The sequence below is a fragment of the Eriocheir sinensis genome, chromosome 12 (genome assembly GCF_024679095.1).
Source record: "Eriocheir sinensis breed Jianghai 21 chromosome 12, ASM2467909v1, whole genome shotgun sequence".
Classification (NCBI taxonomy): Eukaryota; Metazoa; Arthropoda; class Malacostraca; order Decapoda; family Varunidae; genus Eriocheir; species Eriocheir sinensis.
Window position 1 is genome coordinate 23,354,538 of NC_066520.1, and position 18,147 is coordinate 23,372,684.

The 18,147-nt window shown below is 44.1% G+C and overlaps 1 protein-coding gene across 1 annotated transcript in view; it reads left to right on the forward strand.

Moving 5' to 3' along the window:
* LOC126997657 (tryptase-2-like) overlaps positions 1-18,147 on the forward strand; it is a 200,513-nt gene that overhangs the window by 31,944 nt on the left and 150,422 nt on the right. The window contains exon 3 of the mRNA XM_050858881.1: positions 10,191-10,264. Coding sequence (XP_050714838.1) covers positions 10,247-10,264 — 18 coding nt within the window. The 5' untranslated portion in view covers positions 10,191-10,246. The remainder of the gene's footprint in view (positions 1-10,190; positions 10,265-18,147) is intronic.

The following is an 18,147-nucleotide window of genomic DNA, read 5'->3' on the forward strand; positions in this document are numbered from 1 at the left end:
CAGAAGTAAAACAAAGGCAAGATCCAAGGTTTCTTCACTCTAGCATGAGATAAAAACGACTTCTTGCCTCTGAAAAACAAGAAATTACTCCATTCACCGTTATGCTAAGAATCCAAAACAAAAAAAGATCGCATATGCCAGAATCGTATCACTTTATATCATGATTACATAGTGTTAGGAGAATCCAATCCTCTTCTGGCCGATTCCAATCATCCAGGTAACACGGCACACCTGAGAACCCTTTCACTTTTCACCTAACCAACACCTGGCCTTCCCCTGCCCCCCACTCCCCCATCCCTCACCTTACCTCACCTCATCTGACACGCCCATCTACCCACCCTCACCTCCACCCTCACTATCCTCCCCCACCTCACCTCATCTCGCCTCCTCCGCACATAAAGCATTTTACAAGGTCTTTAGGGCGGCCTGGATGGCGGGGCAGCGGGACATAAGTGATTGATGAGCCCCGCGCGGTGCCTTAAAGCGAGCCGGAGCAATATTTATCCTTGCCTTCAAGATTTCCGCGACTGTTGGCGCTGAGATCGAGTTGCACTAATTGGTCACCGTCTTTCAAGGTCACCCACTCGACACTAACGAACGATCTGTCGCCGGAGAGGAGAAGAAGGAGAAGGCGTGAGAGGAGGAGTAGAAAGAAAAGGGAAAGAGGAGTAAGAAAAGGCGTGGGAGGAGAAGGAGGACGAAGAGAAGTAGAAAGAAAGGAGAAGAGGAGTAAGAGAAGGCGTGGGAGGAGAGGAAGGACGAGGAGGAGTAGAAGGAAGGAGAAGGAAAAGGAAAAAGAGGACAGGAGGACGAGGAGGAAAAGAAGAAGAAGGACAAGGAAAAAGAGTACGAGGAAAAGGAATGACATGGATTACTAGGAAGAAGAGGTCGACGAGGAGGAGGAGGAGGAGGAAGAGGAGGAGGAGAAAGAGGGATGTAAGTGCATGGAAAACGAATAAGCCTTGTCTACCGAAAAGTAATGCAAGGTAATTCAAATCTAAGGTAATTATTCCGTAAAATGGCATACGCTCCGTTAGCTCTGTGATCACGCACCTCCCCTTCATCAGCTGGACACTTCATCCGGCGGTCATTATTCTGTTCGGGGGAGGAAAGGCCGCGTAGAATGAACAGCCTCGATTACCCTTACTAGTGACTCAATACGCACCAAGAGATGAAGGGCGGTGACCGACTCCTGTAATTAAAGGCTTGGGGATGACTAAACGTGAACTTGAAGCGAAGGTAAAGCGCGTTGGGGTACTAGATTCATTACCTGGAGACTAATTATAGCGTGTCAGGTTTTGCCACAAGGGAATTGGAAGGTACGAACTATTTCTTTCAACCCTCTATAGGTCAACCCTACTACGAGGTTAAAGAACTTATATAAACATTCCCCACACCCGGTTTTGAGTCGAGTTATCGTTGGAGTTACTGAGAAAAAGGTGAAAACTGTGCAGTGATAACAAAAAAATGGATTCTTATGACGATGAAGCTAAACAAGTGAAGTTGTGACTGGATTTACTATTAAAGAAAAGTGAAAATAGACTGTTCCAGCGTTTACAAGAGAAAGACGTAGAAAATAAACTGCGTGATGCACTTTTTGATTGTTTATTAAAAAGTTATGTCTTGATCTACCATCTTTAAACAGTGAAGGTAAACTGTTCCATCGTTCACAGGAGGAGAATGCAAAATATTAATGAAAAAACTGGTTAATTTCGATAATGAGCCTCAATGCGTGAAATTACTACGTCTGAATTTACCACTCGAAGCCCTGAAGGTAGACTGCCCCGCCGTTCAGAAAAGAGAGGCGAGAAATAGTGAAGAAACTGCTTGACTTCGATAATGAGCCTCAATGCGTGAAATTACTACGTCTGAATTTACCACTCAAAGCCCTGAAGGTAGACTGTCCCGCCGTTCAGAAGAGGCAGGCGAGAAATAGTGGAGAAACTGCTCGGCTCCCGGAGGACTGAGGGACGGACGAGCTGCGGGGCTGAGGAACTCCCAACCCTTGCAGTCAGTCTGTCGGAGGAGAAGAAATAAAAGTGCCTTCAGGAGACGAGCTCGGCCGTCACTCACGCGGGGCCGGTGCGGAGCGCGGCATAAAAGAAGAGAAATACGCTATAAAGTCGACTGAATACGATATCATACTGAAAAAGACTCGTGCATGCTAAAGTCCACCGAGAAACTAGTGTATGCATTGGCTGTAGTGGGGAAACTATGTAATGTATCCACTTATCCTAATGAAAAAGGAGATACAGTCTATATACAATCGTTTTTCTTATCAGATTTATTTTTTTCCAAGGAACGTGAAAAGTAAGAACGATGAACAAGCTGCTAAGTGATAAAACAGTATGCAATGAGCTCACTTAATAAATACACGCATTAAATTGAAGGCCATTGAAGACTAGGAATGAATAAATCCTAATGAAAAATGAAATACAGTCTATACATATCCATTACTCTGATCAGATTCTCAATTTTGCCAAGGGACGTGAAATGCAAGAACGATTAACAAACTGCAACGTGGAAAAAAAAAACAGAGTGCAGTTAGTTAATCAAATATATACACTCGTTAAATTCAAAGGCAAGTGAAGAATGAGAATGAGTAACAAGCTGCAGTATGGAAGAACAGTAGAAAGTCACAAGCGTATGTAAGAAGAGATCGAGGGTTGTAAGAATGATTAACAAACAGCAACGCGGAACAATAGGAGAATGCACCGAGCCTCAGGTAATAGGAGACGAGAAGGAAAAGGCGAGTAGGAAGCAACTAGTAATAGGTAAGAGGAGAGGAGGAGAAGGCAAGGCAAGGCAGACAGACGGACAGACAGACAGACCCGGCCCTCCCTCCGAGCTGCCCGTCCCTCAAGACTCCCCGAAGGCTTTTGAGGCGAGATTCAGGCACGTCTTCAATCTCTCGTTGGGAGCCTCATGAATACCGAGTAAGCGCGCGGGTCTTCGCCTCAAATGGGCCGGGAGAGAGCGGGGCGTTGGCCTTCCCTAGCGCCCACACGAGGACTGCAAAAAGGTGGTGCCCCTACATTTTGGGGCGGAGATCAGGGTGGGATTTCAATGACAGGGTGACGCAGGGAAGGGTGAAGGAAGGTCGATGTTCTCAGAGGCTTCCACCCCTTACATCAGCTACTTCCAAAGGCCAAGAGATTAATCGGGTTCTAATGAGTTACTTTGAGTTCATGGTGCGGAAGAAGGATTAAACTACCACCAGGGTCATTAAACTACTCCTGGAAATGCCCACAATACTATAATCATCATCTATATCAGTGTCACGATCCCCTTACTATCAATCCTCTTCCTCCTCCTCCTCCTCCTACTCCTGCTGCTCCTCCTGCTCATGATTATCACCGTATGTACATTAGCCACGCCATCAGTCATCGGGGAGGAGTGAGGTGACGTGCGCCGGGCCGTGGTGTGACAAATGAGTGTGTTTTCTGGCTAATCGGTTTGTCTTGTCGCTGATTTCCAGATGGTATTTACTTGGCAGCGGCGTGGACTCGGTATCTCCTCCTACGCGCCCGTCTGCCTGTCTGTCTGTCTGTGTATCTGCCTATCTGTCGGTCTCTGTGTATGTCTCTGTATCTGTGTCCTTGTGTATCTGTCTTTCTATCTGTCTGTCTATATGTGTCCCTGTCTGTCTCTGTGGATGTCCCTGTATCTGTTTGCTTGTGTATCTGTCTTTCTCTCTGTCTGTCTGTTTGTCTGTCTTTCCGTGTCTGTCTGTCTCTGTTTATCGATGAGACTGGTTGTACTGATTCTTGTTAGGAAGGGGTTGTTAGTAGCTTTAGCATTGGTAACAGTGGTAGTTGTAGTGGTTATGGTGATACCTGTGATGATTTTGGTGGTTATGGTGATGGTGGTGAAGGGGACAGTGGTAGTTATGGTGGTTTCTGGGGTGATTTAGGTGTATATGGTGACGGTGGTGATAGTTGTGATGGTGATGGTGGTGGTGAAGGTGATATTGGTGATTGGCGTAATGGTTTAATGTAGTTTTTAGCGATACTGGTGATGGGGATGGCGGAGGATGGGGTGGCGTTACAACTGCCCTCTATCGGACCGTCGTGGAATCAAGGCTGACTGACCATGGGCGAGGCTTTATTGGAAGAGGGGCTGCAGAGGACGAGGGAGCAAGAGATGCGTGTATGCGCGTACCCATCGTCCTTGCAGAGTAAACACAGGGGCGTAGAGGGCGCCGCTGGATTGGGATTTAGTAATTTCAGGATTTATCAAACAAGGGAGGGTCGAGAACACCTTTATCGCAGGTGTGAAATTGTTTACGAGGAAGGAATAGATGAAGAGGGGTGGCTCGATGCGTTTTTGTTTTCCCCTGAAGCGTGTATATAGAAAGTATAGATGAAATAAGTTTTGGCATCGGTCGCAGTGCAGTATTTCTATTGCAACGGGAGATCGATCAAGCACTGCAAACACTATTAAGAGAGGAAAACAAAGGGATACTAAACTATTTCTACACGTGTATCGAGAAGTTATAGATGAGATAAGGGTTGGCATAGGTCGCAGTGCAGTCTTTCTATAGCAACGGGAAATCGATCAAGCACTGCAAGCATTATTAAGAGGGATAAAGCGTTACTGAACTATTCCTGTACTTGTAAAAGGTAGAAGGGAGGAGGTAGATGTAATAGCTTATCCTCCAAACGTTACCTTACATACAAAACGTTTATTCACACCCGAAACCTTTTATTTTCAGCCTAAAGTTATCAAGAAATATAGGAAACAGAATTGAAGGGAAGTCTTGTAAGGGAGGGGAGGAAGGAGAACGAGTGTAAGATAAAAGAGAGTTTGAAGTGTCGAGTTGAGAAACATAGACCAAGAAAGAGGCAGGGAAAGGAACAGAGACAGAGAGTAAAGGGGAGGACATAGAAAAGAGGGAAAGAGAAAGAGAGAAAGAGAGAGAAGAGTAGAATAAGAAATACAGGCAAAGACATAGAGACAGAGAGTAAAAGGAAGGGCATGGAAGAGAGGAAAGAAGATAGAAAGACAAACAGTAGAAAGAGAAAAAAGAGAGACAGGCAAAGACATAAAGACAAAGTAAAGAGAATGGCTTAGAGGAGAGAGAAAAAGACAGAGAGAAAGACAGAGACAAGACTTTTCTCCTCCTCGTATTCTTGTCTCTCCCCTCATCTCCTCTTCCTCCTCCTCCTCTTCCTCCTCCTCCTCTTATCATCTCTCATTTCTCCTCCCTTCCCGTAGCTCCATCGCCTCTCGTCTTCCCAATTTCCTTCCTCTCCCTCGTTTCCGTCCCTATCCTGCCCTATCTTCTTACCTCCTGTTTCTCTCCCTCCTCTCCTCCCTCTCCTTCCAGTAGCCAAGTTCACCCCCTCACCCTCCACCCTTTTTGCTGTTCTTCCTCCTTTCCTTTCCTCTTCTTTTAGGCGTATGTAACTGATTGTAGTGGGTGTGATTCCGTGTTCATTGAGTTGGCTGAGAAGGGGGATAGATGGGTCGTTTTAATCTGTTTGGGTGTCTGTCCTTGCGTGTGTCTGCCTGTCTGTTTTCCGTCTGTCTCCTGGTTTCATTGGCTCACACACAACCTCCCTACCTACCTACCCACCCCCTCGCATACATTGAGGAGGAAGAATATAGTACTAAAGTTAAAGCATCGGTTTTCGAAGGTAGCGCCGCCAAACTCCGAGAAATATTTGCCTGACGCTCAGATTAAGTAAGGCTTCCAATAGCAAAATAAACAGATAAAATATATATGTGATGCAAGTGATATAGCTTCCGAATAAATAATGGAAGGCTTATGTTTAATCTTGTCTGGTATTTGTTTATATATGTCTTCTGAAAAATATATTCTTTAGATTTCTTGTATATTTTTTCGTCTTAAAAATCGCAGTCTCTTGTTTCTAAATTAGTTAAAAAAACATCGTGTATATTTATTTAGGATATGAATAAGAAAAAAAATCGTATATCTCGTTTTATATTAGTTTAAAACATCATATATTTTTTAGGGCATGACCATCATTTGAATTTATATTAGGTGAAAAAATAAGCTTCTGTTCATTTTCTATTAGTTCAAAAACACGATTATTTCTGTTCGCTGTTTATGATCACGGCAATCCCTTTCCTTCCGCCTGTGATAAGCTTGTGGCTCGGCAGGGCTGTGAATCCTCTCCCTCTCTCTCCCTCTCTTTTCATCTCTCTCCCTCTCTCTCTTTCTTCCCTCTCATCCGACCCCCGAAAAAGGTGCGGCGGATTACACACACACACACACACACACACACACACACACACACACACACACACACACACACACACACACACACACACACACACACACACACACACACACGCACTCACTCGCGCCCAAACATACGTGGTACACTTTTCTCTCCACGCTTAAATCTTGGGGTTTTATTGGTGAAAAAATAATACTGGTGAATTTTGTTTGTAGGCAACGAATTTCGCATTTCCCCTCTTTTTTTTAAACATGGGAGAGAGAGAGTGGGAAAGAAATAGATAGATAGATAGATAAATAGATAGATAGAGCTTATATAAATGAAATATTCTCCTGTGGCCTTATCTATTTTTTATTATCTATTTGTCTAATCTATCCTCTCTACTTGTCTCTGATCTCTTTCTACGCCTAATTTCTCGCTTTTTTCTGTTCATTTGTCTGTATATTATTTATCCTGTTTATTCTCCTTGTCTCTTTATTCCCTATTCATTCCTTGTTATCTTATCTAGTTGTCTGCTTAGCCCCTATTTTATTCCTTTTTGGCCTTATTTAGATGTCCATTTATTTCCCTTGGCACCTCTCTTCCGTATTCGAGAGTCTGGAGTCCCCGGGTTTCAGTAGAAGACTCCACTAACCCAACCTTCGACATTCCCGGCCAGCATCAGAGGGCGCGTACCTAATTCCTGTAGGTCGCGGTTCATATCTTCTGTATTTTGTATATGGTATGAAATGGTCTTGGTCTAAATTCCCCGGGTACCAGAAGACTCAATTAATCCAACCTTTTACATTCCCGGCCACGATCAGAGGACGCCTAAATAATTCCTGGAGGTCGCGCGTCTCGCAAATTAGCGTTTCCGGACAAAATCTACTGCAGGAAGGGATTTATTTGTGATTGATAACTATTCTTCAAAGCGTGTTGGACTACTGAGTGGACTGTCGACTCAATGGGATCTAGTGTTGGAAAGTTAATTCATCTATAGTGAACGGCTTTTTACGAGACTACCGCAGGAAGGGATTTATTTGTGATTGCTAACTATTCCTCTCGGTAAACTTCAAAGCGTGTTGGATTACTGAGTGGACTGTCGAATCAATGGGATCTAGTGCTGCAAAGTCTCCTAAAGCCCAGAGATTATCGAGGGGAGAAAAAAAAGGCATTAGAAAGGAAGATATGTGTTCCCATAAAGTCAGAGGTAAACGAGTCTAATATTTAAAGGGAAAGTACTGCTGACTGAGAGCTGTTTATGTGGTGCGTGGGGTGTGTGAGGTTCGGTATAAAAAGAAGCATTATAGTTTTCGTAAGCTGTGTAATCTCTTTTGTTTTCCTGCTTCTTCTTCATCGTTCTCTTCTTCGTCTTCTTATTATCTTCATCTTTATCATTATTTCCTTTCTCCATTGTCTTCGTCATCGTCTTCCTCGTCCTCTTTCCTCTTTTTAATCTTCTGCTCACTCTATTCATTTGTAAAAGTAAACCTTCAGATATTTTGGGGAGCAGTATTGAAAACTTTACGGTCGTTCAAGTTTTCTTCTTCTTCTTCTTCTTCTTAGATCATGGAATGGATTTTGTTTCCCTCATATGTTCCTTCGTTGTACAGTGGCATTATGAAGGTAACTTGATGCCATTACAGAGTGCGTAGGTGAACCCATGGAAGATAATGATGCTCGTGTTGGTCTGTACGTGTGGGCGTTGCATCAGGCTCCTCGTCTGGGTAATGCTGTTTTTGAGGAAATGTGGAGTAACTTGAGGCCTCCGTGAGATTATCTTGTTAGAGTGAAAACAGAATACGTGTAAGGGATATACCACTTTTATTTCTGTCTACTGCTTCTTCTGCTGTACGTGGGCTCTTTAGAAGGAAACTGTTCAATCTTAGTCATTATGTGTTGTGGAAATCTTTTATATATTAGAATTATTTAGGTTTTTGTTGTTTTTGGTTCATGATTAAAGTTCGGTTTGATAGACATAGATATAGATATAGATAGATAGATAGATAGATCTGTTCAATCTTAGTCATTATGTGTTGTGGAAATCTTTATATTTTAGAATTATTCAGGTTTTTGTTGTTCGTGGTTCATGATTAAAGTTCGGTTTGATAGACATAGATATAGATATAGATAGATAGATAGATAGATAGATAGATAGATAGATAGATGGTAACTTGAGACCTCCGTGAGATTATCTTGTTAAAGTGAAAATAGAATATGTGTAAGGGAAATACCACTTTTATTTCTGTCTATATGAAGGGTAACTGCTGTACGTGGACTCTTAAGAAGGAAACTGTTCAATCTTAGTCATTATGTGTTGTGGAAATCTTTATATTTTAGAATTATTCAGGTTTTTGTAGTTCGTGGTTCATGATTAAAGCTCGGCTCGATAGACAGGTATATGTTTTTCTATGTGCTGCCTAGAGTACTGGTGGGCTTTCTTGAGGCATCTCTTGGACGACCCCAGCCTGTTAGTGGAGCAGGCGAATTTTATTTATAGTGACTGCCGGGTTGCATGCCTCTTGCTTTGTGTGTGAGCTTCTGCCACCATAGACACTGGCCGAAAGCTTTCAATTTCTGGCTGGACTCGAACTCGGGACTCCACTTTTATATCTGCCAATTCACCGTTGCCAAATTATCGTACTCAGAGCATAGTTTTTACCGGTTTCTGACGCCTAACTATTGCCAAGAAACATCAGGAACTAACTATTTTAACGATAAATATAAATTAATCTTGTTATTGGGGACCAGGAGACAGTTTTGGGGTCGGAAGAGGTGAGTACGACAATCTGGCAGGTAAGTACGACAATTCCTACTTTAATTCGTCGTACATAATTCATCCGCAAATATCCATGAAAAAATAATTACTTTTCGACAAACGTGAGGGAGGCAGCACCAAAGCCCTATATCCAGGGGGCGTCCCTTCAACATCTGGCATACATGATTATCAAATTTAGCGGAACATAGAAATCACGCCTGGCTAATCACCTAATTAAATCTGTCGGGGAAAATTATTATCAACTCACACTGGAAAATTGATTATTACTTAGGGCGGGAGTGAATTAGTTTCCGCTGGCGCTCTTTGTGAACTCAGATATTGGGAGATACTTATAATTCTTGCATTAGGTATTGTTTTGCATATCACTTTTACGTTCATCACTCTGCCTCTGTTCCAAGTGTATCATTCGGCCTCTGCTCCAAATGGCGGACTAACAAAATATATGAACAGTACCGTACAGAAATTTGCAGACACATATAATTCTTGCATTTGGTATCGTTTTCCTCATTACTTGTTCGTTTATCACTCTGCCTCTGTTCCAAGTGTATCATTCGGCCTCTGTTCCAAGATGCTGACTAACAAAATATATGAACAGTACCGTACAGAAATTTGCAGACACATATAATTCTTGCATTTGGTATCGTTTTCCTCATTACTTGTTCGTTTATCACTCTGCCTCTGTTCTAAGTGGCAGACTAACACAATATATCAATAGTACCGTACAGAAATTTGCAGATACATATAATTCTTGCATTTGGTATAGTACAGTACAGAAATTTGCAGATACGTATAATTCTTTTGACCATCACTCTGCCTCTATTCCAAGTGGCAGACTAACACAATATATCAATAGTACCGTACAGAAATTTGCAGATACATATAATTCTTGCATTTGGTGTTGCTTATTTATATTACTTGTACAACCATCACTCTGCCTCTGTTCCAAGTGGCAGACTAACACAATATATCAATAGCACAGTACAGAAATTTGCAGATACGTAATGTCTTCCCTCATTTGGTATCATTTAATTCTTCTTCCTTTCCTCCCGTCTCAGCACTGCTCTTCTTTCTCGGATAAACCCATTTCTTCCTCCCACGCTGGTTCTTTTTCTTACCTCTCTTAGAATTGCCTACTTTTTTTCTTTTTCTCAGATAACGTGTTTTTTTCTGGGTCATAGGGAGATGATATCCGTGCTAAAAACCTGCTCTCCTCTCCTCGTCCGCAGGCAACCACTCAAGATTTTAGTGTCACTGGAAACTCTACGTGCTTTGAGGAGCCGGTATGCAGATCCTACGGAGGGTAAGTACAGACCATCCCATTCTTTGTTCTTTATGTATTATAGCAACGGAAGCAGCTTAAGGGCAAAGAAAAGCAGAACACAAAAGAGCCCCCTGAGTGCTGCTTCTGCAAAAAGGCGACATTCCGAGTGGCGGAAAATGAGAGCCAATTTCGGTCTTAGAAGTGCCGCCTTGATGCTTGTTTTTCTTTGCATCAGCCACAAGCATGAGTCACTATCGCTTACCATCCGTAGTGAGGGGTCATAAGTTCTCAGAAGACCGTACCTTCCACGCTGCTGCCAATTAGAGCGTAAGAAACAGCGGTTAATGGGGGCGGAATAATTATTTCTCGTGAACTCCATCACCCGAGACTTCCCGGCCGCTTCCTGAAACTATTTACCGTTTTTCTCCGTGTTGTTGACCATTAAGGAAATAAACTGAGGCCTTTTAATGAAGTGATCAGCTATTTTTTATATAATATCACTCCGTGCCTCTCAGCCGTGGAGTAAGACAGGAAGCACATGCAAATTAAATAGCCTGGCTTTTTATCCATCTGCAAAGGCATCGGCAACGCCATATACTCGTGCTGAGCGAGTCCATAACGCCGTAGGCCAAATCAGTCCACCATAAGACTTTTTTGAAGAGACGCCGTTTTTTTTTTTAACTAAGCTGCGTATGTGAAGTTTTCCAAGATACCAATTTCCCCGCCACGCGAATGAGCAGACTACTGTTTCATCAAGCAAGCCTCCAAACACCTGTGCGAGCCATCACCAGAACCTCCACCTCAAGGATTTCTGCATCATCGGCAAAAGCAAGGTCAGTGTCATTTACTTGTATTTCGTTTTAAAGTTAGAATCAGATGTAAACCCTAACAAGGAAAGGTTTTATTTTCTACACACACACACACACACACACACACACACACACACACACACACACACACACACACACACACACACACACACACACACACACACACACACACACACACACACACACACACACACACACACACACACACACACACACACACACCTTCCCCTCGCCCTCCGTTGTGTTGACAGAGGACTCCAAGGGGCCGTCTGGACCTCTCGTATTCTCCCGCTCGTAAATAATGCCGCATCCGAAGAGAGAGAGAGAGAGAGAGAGAGAGAGAGAGAGAGAGAGAGAGAGAGAGAGAGAGAGAGAGAGAGAGAGAGAGAGAGAGAGAGAGAGAGAGAGAGAGAGAGAGAGAGAGAGAGAGAGAGAGAGAGAGAATAAGACACACAATGCGTATCTCACCATAGTTTTGAAGTGTCTGTACAATATGGGGAGAAAACAGAGAAACTATACTGGGGTTATTAGATAAAGTAATACTAGATGGGGAACGATAGTAGAGATTAACTATCATCATTACGTACTTAAGGAGGGTATCAGGACACCTCTCCTCCCGAAACTGACCTATCTTTCGGCCACTCCTCGTGACTCATTTGTAGGAGCAGTGAGTAGCGGGCTTTTTTTCATTATTGTTTCCTTTTTGGGCCCTTGAACTGTTCCCTCTACTGTAAAAATAAATAAATAAAGAATAAGAGGCAGGACGCTGGGAGGCTTTTTCGTCACTCGGGGAAAAGAAGAAGGCAAGGACCATCTCACCTTCCCTTATCACTAATGAAAAAAGTGGCTCTCTAGGTCCTTACACCACACCGCCTCTCGACTGCCTCACTGCGGGGCCCCTGTTTGCACCTCCTTAGCCTCGCCTTTGATCATTGTTGACACGTAACATTCATTCATATCTTGCCTTCGTCGCCTCGGCCTTTCCCAGCCTTGAGTCTCCACGCAGCGGTGCCTCGGCTGTTTAGAATGGGTCGAGGGTAAGGGTAGAGTCTTTTTTAGCATGTTGCATCCATTTATATCTTCCCTGCGTCGCCTCGGCCTTTCCCAGCCTTTGTTACATTCATTCATATATTCTCTTCATCGGCTCCTCGCCCTTTCCCAGCCTTGAGTCTCCATGCAATGATCTCTCGACTGTTTTGAAGGGTAGAGGCTAAGGTTAGAAGGTCTTTGGGTTGTCTGTAGTCTCAGCACCTTAGTTCGCCTATATGGAAAGCCTCTCGTTGAAGTTCCTGGGCTTTCCATGGACTGTTTTGTAATCCCAGTGATAGTTTTACCCGACTTCTGCAGTTTGAACGAGAAAGTCACCCATGAAAACCAAGTTGATCTTCTCTGTGGCCTTAGGAAATAGCCGTAATGGGAACCCGATACGTTGAAGAATATGGATCTGAGGATAAAGGGTCATTGCGTTGTGTCTGTATGTCAGGTGAAGCAGAGTAGAGGATTATGGTCTGCGTGCCTCTCTCTCACCCACATCTCCTCCTCCTCCTCCTCCTCCTCCTCCTCCCACACAAGGCATTAATAACTAACTAACTAGCCCTAAAAAGCATCCTCTGTTTATTGCATCGATCTCCCAGACTTTGCAGACTCCGAGCCATTCACGTTGTCCATTTTTATCTGTGAACTCGCTATGTAATCCCTTTGAGAGCCGATCACCCACATGCTTCGCTCCCGTGCCTCCCACTCTCCTTCTTGAATGGCGATAGTAACCCAATACGAACTTTGGTTATTGTGTGACGTCAGGACTCCCACGCTAAGCTGTGAAGAAAACCTACGCACTGACCCACTTTACCGGCACAAAAAACAACAACAGTGAGATGCTTAAAGAACAGTATCGTATGTTAGTGTTCATGTGATAGACCGACAGCAAGTTATTAAATCGTGCTTCTTCTTTCGCGTGTTTTGTTTTGTGTTCCTAAAGGGCATAGAGAACCAGATATGTATGTGTGTATGTATGTATGTATAAATGTTGACATCGTATGTTAACTGAGGGGGACTTACTTTTTGCCCCATCTATAGTTACCATTTCAGTAACAAGAATAATTGGAGTAGTTATATAGACTTAACCTTTCATAATACTCTTCAAGAAATGCTTTTTATTGGTATTGGAGTCCACCTTCTCCTGGGCATCGTACATATATATCATTTTCAAGAATTCAGCGACGATACTTCTGACAGTCAAGCCCACGTGAAGCCATCCTTGGGCCTTTAATAAGTAAGACGATTACGACGAGGAAGGGACTGGTTGCGAGGCGGAGGGAGAGGCAGGAGGTGAAAGGGACGGGGCTGGACAGAACTGGCAGGAACGGGGAGGGATGGAAATGGATGCGGGGAGAGGCAGGAATGGAAAGGACGGGAAGGGATGGAATTGGTGGCAGGGAGAGGCAGGAATGGAACGGACAGGACGGGACAGGACGGGACAGAACTGACAGCGAGGCGAGGAGGAGGCAGGGACGGGAAGGGATGGAAATGGATGCGGGGAGAGGCGGGAATGGAAAGGTCTGGAAGGGATGGAATTGGCGACGGGGAGAGGCAGGAGTGGAAAGGACGGGAAGGGATGGAAGTGGCGGCAGGGAGAGGCAGGGATGGAAGGGGACGGGAAGGGATGGAATTGGCGACGGGGAGAGGCAGGAATGGAAAGGACGGGAAGGGACGGAACTGGCAGCGAGGCAAGGCAGAGAGAGGCAGAAGAAGAGGAGTGGAAGGGACGGGTCGGAACTGAACTGGACGGAGGAGAGGGAAGGGTTAGGACGAGAAGGGACGGAACTGGCAGCGAGGCAAGGCAGAGAGAGGCAGACGAGGAGTGGAAGGAACGGGTCGGAACGGAACTGGAGGCAGGAGCGGAAGGGACAGGACAGGACGCAACCTTCTCTCTGTACCTCGGCAATATTTCCCTCCCTGATAACAGACGAGCAAATCCCTAAATATTACTGAGGGAAGAAAAACTAACGAACTGAGAGAAAAGTCTGGGCGTCCTTTCTTTCTCAATGTTGATGAATGACGCTTCGAGAACACCAGTTAGGACTCAGTGAAGTTAAGGAGGGTAGAAGGTAGTAGTAGTAGTAGTAGTAGTAGTAGTAGTAGTAGTAGTAGTAGTAGTAGTAATAATAGGAGGAGGAGAATTGGTAGTCGTAGTAACATAGACAATAATGATAGTAATGATATAAATAATAATAAGAAGAAGAAAAAGATGAAGAACAAGAACAAGAAGAACAAGAAGAAAAAGAAAAAGAAATAACAGAAAAAAGAAAAAAGAAAAATGATAATAAAAATAGCAATAGAAATAGAAAACGAGAAAAGGAAAAAGATGTAGAAGAACAAGAACAACAAGAACAAGAACAAGAGTAGTAATAATATCGGACACTAAACACTTTCACGAATATTTATGTCTGTTTCAGTATTACAATGTTTCGTTAGTATTATTTCGTTATTCTTCAACACCCGCTAGAAAAAAAATTGTGTACTTCTGGCCGGCATGCAAAGTTTTTAGGAGACATTTTGTGGAACGTTTCCGGAATATTTTCTGATGTTTGAGCGCGAGAATTTTCGTGACAACATTTTTGCACAAACACCGCGCGAGGGACGGAGGGCTGCGGGGCGGGGCTGGACGGGGCGGGGCGGGACGGGGCGGGCGGGGCACAAAACTTTATTCTCTACTCAAGTTTAGGAACGTCCCGAAATTATTTAGCGCCCCTCAAAACTAACGCACACACACACACAACTTACAAACAAATTATCTGCATTCTCCCAACACACTGAACAGTCCATTCAATAATATACGTCGCTATTATTGGGGACAATCTATTTTTATCTTTCTCTAATGATGTCTACAATGCGAAGTCCAATTAGGTGCATATGTTTAATGCTATTCTAACTTCAGAACAATCGCACAGACCTTAATTGTAAGCCCTCATGTCGTAACAACCAGGAATGTGGCGGTGCCGTCATTTTAAGACTTTATGTTATACTATCAAAAGTTTTTGAATATTTATTGCAATAAGACCTTTATTAAGAAGCCATTGATCAGGAATTAATTTTCGTCGCAGTATTTTTAAAACCTGAGATCCCTTGATATTGGTAAAAGTGTCTCCCCGCAGCCAAGGCGGCAGCCAGAAAAAAATACAATGGACCGCTTTCAGCGTGGACGGCTTAAGGAAAGCCTTGGAGGCCACGTGGCCCTTCAGGCCGCGGACACATGACGGAAATATGCGAGGATAAAATCCATAACTGACGGTCTTGGCGGGCGGCGAAAACACGCCGAGCCGTGAATGCGACGACGAAAACTTGAAGACGACTCACGCGTTTAGACGCGTGAGGTGTTGGCGGTGACACGTGTGCTGTAGCAGAGATAACCGTTAGCATACACTTGTGATATATACAACCAGTCAAAAATTAAATGAGCGACGCATTTTTAAACGACTATTAGATTTAGGTCACTTTAAACATTCAAAAGGGCCATTCAAGCCTTCAAGCGTGTGAAATTATAATAGCAAGAATAACCGAAAGAGGGCAAAAATCGGATGGAGAGGTGTCTTGATGCCCCCTCTTGGAAACGTTGTACCGTGGGCAGGAGGAAACACAGACAAAGCAAGTGTTATGTAGGATCCATAATAAGGAACAGGAACGAGCGGGACGGTCAGGACCCTTCCCGGGCATCCCATTACGAGTCCCTGCGCGGGTCGTCCCCTCACGGAGGATCTCTTTCCCCTACTTAGGCAAACAAGCAAACACCGCCTCTGACACTCGACCCAAAACAAACACGGCCACTCCGGCGACCCACGATATGTTGGCTTCTGCCCCTCCGCCGTGTGTACGGAGGAGGGAGGGGCAAGGTCGGTGTGTGGGTGTGGGTGTGGGTGTTTTTCATCGTTACCGTCAATATCATAATCGTCATTCTCATCATTGTAATATCTTTCTTTTCCTTTTTATTCCATTTCTTCTTCGTCTTCTATTTTGTCTTCGTCTTCTATATATTTTACTTAATCTGTTTCTCGTAAGTGTGTGTATGTGTGAAAGTATCTATCTCTCAATCTGTTTATCTCTATCTATCTATCTCTATCTATTTATCTACCTATTTAGCTATTTATATTTATCTATCTATCTTACGTCATACTAATTGGACGCACCAGCTGTAAAATTAGTCCGTCAATTAGCCCAACAGTCCTCGCGGCCGTCAGCAAGTCACATTAACACTTCGTCAGCAAAACTCTGTCCCCCGCTCGTAAAACTATGCGGATAATGTTCATGCTTTATGCAAATATTGTGCCCGGTGTGTGACGCGACGCAGCCACTGTTCTATCCATCTGTCTCTGTCTGTCTGTTTTTCTGGCTGGTCTAGTCTGTTCATTGTTGTGTTTCTTTCTCCCTTGGGTGGGCTGTCTGTCTTGCTGTTGTTATTGTTGTTGTTGTTGTTGTTGTTGTTGTTGTTGTTGTTATTCTAGTATTGGGGGTGGTAGCGGTTGGTTGTTGTTGTTGGTGGTTGAAGTGACTATAAGATATAAATTTGTAATACTATAAACTATATATACTATAAGCTAACCTCATGCAGGTAACCTCACCTTAACCTCCTCTAAATTCTTAACCTCGTCTAACTTCATCTAACCTAACCTAACACAACCTTAACATCACTTAACCTAACTCATGGTGGTGATGGTGTGGCTAAGAGATCGTAGTGGTGATGCTGGTGGTAGCGTTGGTGGTTATGGGAGTGGTTGGGATGGTGGTGGTGGTGGTGGTGGGACTCTGCAATCCATCTATATAACCTTAACTTATAGCGGTGTTATATATATAGTAATATTGATAGTGGGTGTAGTAAGAGAGGAGATAGAGAGGGGATAGTGCTGGTAGTAGTGGTGGTGGCGATGGTGGTAGTAGTAGTAGTAGTAGTGGTGGTGGTGGTAATGGTGGTGGTGGTGGCGGCGGTGGAAGGCAGTCCGTAATCCATCTCTTTCTTCCCATCACTTTATCACGGGCTGACCAGGGACGATTCATGCCGCCTCTTAACAAATCACTCTCCTCCTACTCTTTGTCCTCGTTCCTCCCTTGGCAGACGTATTCCTCTTTTCCGCATCGTCGTTTTTTCCTCTCCCTCTCTTCTTCGCACTCCTAAAGGCTTGTCATCCCCCAGGCAGCCCGCGCACCTCACGAAACTAAATCTAAACCGTTTTGCCCTCGTGACGCACCAGCCGGCTTCAAACCCCGCTTAAGATTAGTCCTCGCACGGGAACTATTCTTTGGGTTGTGTTTTCAGACGCTTCCGCCTCTCATATTGCTTCTCAAGGCCAAAAAGGAGGTTAGTCGGGTTCTCATCAGTGTTTTTTCACGTTCATAGTTCAGAGGCATCGTTAGACTACCACCCGGGTCATGAAACTATATATGTATACCCATGGAAAGCCTCTCGCATCAATTATTTCCCAAGGCCAAAAAAGGAGATTAGTCGGGTTTTCTTCAGTGTTTTTTCACATTCATGGTACAGAGGCTTCGTCACACTACCACCAGGGTCTTATAACTACCCACGGAAAGGCTTAAAACTCCTACGAAAGTCTTGTCCAGTGTGTGTGTGTGTGTGTGTGTGTGTGTGTGTGTGTGTGTGTGTGTGCATGGAAAGGCCTGCAACTCCTACGAAAGCCTTGGCATGTGTGTGTGTATTTGTGTGAGTGTGTGTGTGCTTGAGCAAGGAAATGTTCAAAAGAATATGACTTTTTGTTGCGTCTCGGGTGAATGAATCATGTTTTATGCATTCCTCTTCTCATTCTTTCATGTCATTCATTATCTCTCGTATTCAGAATTCATTTAAACGGCAGACACTAAGCTTTCATCCCACGAAGCATAAGAAGACGCGGCTCACAAAAGAGATCCTCAGTCAGCTGCAGAAAAACCGAGTCTCTGATAAATGAGCGGCGAGCCTCCAGCCCTCACTCCTCAGTCAGGCCAAACACTCGGAAGGGGACGCACGTGTCGCCACACAGAGGACCCTTCCAGAGCAAATATCGTTGACTTTTTCCTCATCCAGATCTGAGAGGCAGGAGATAAAGA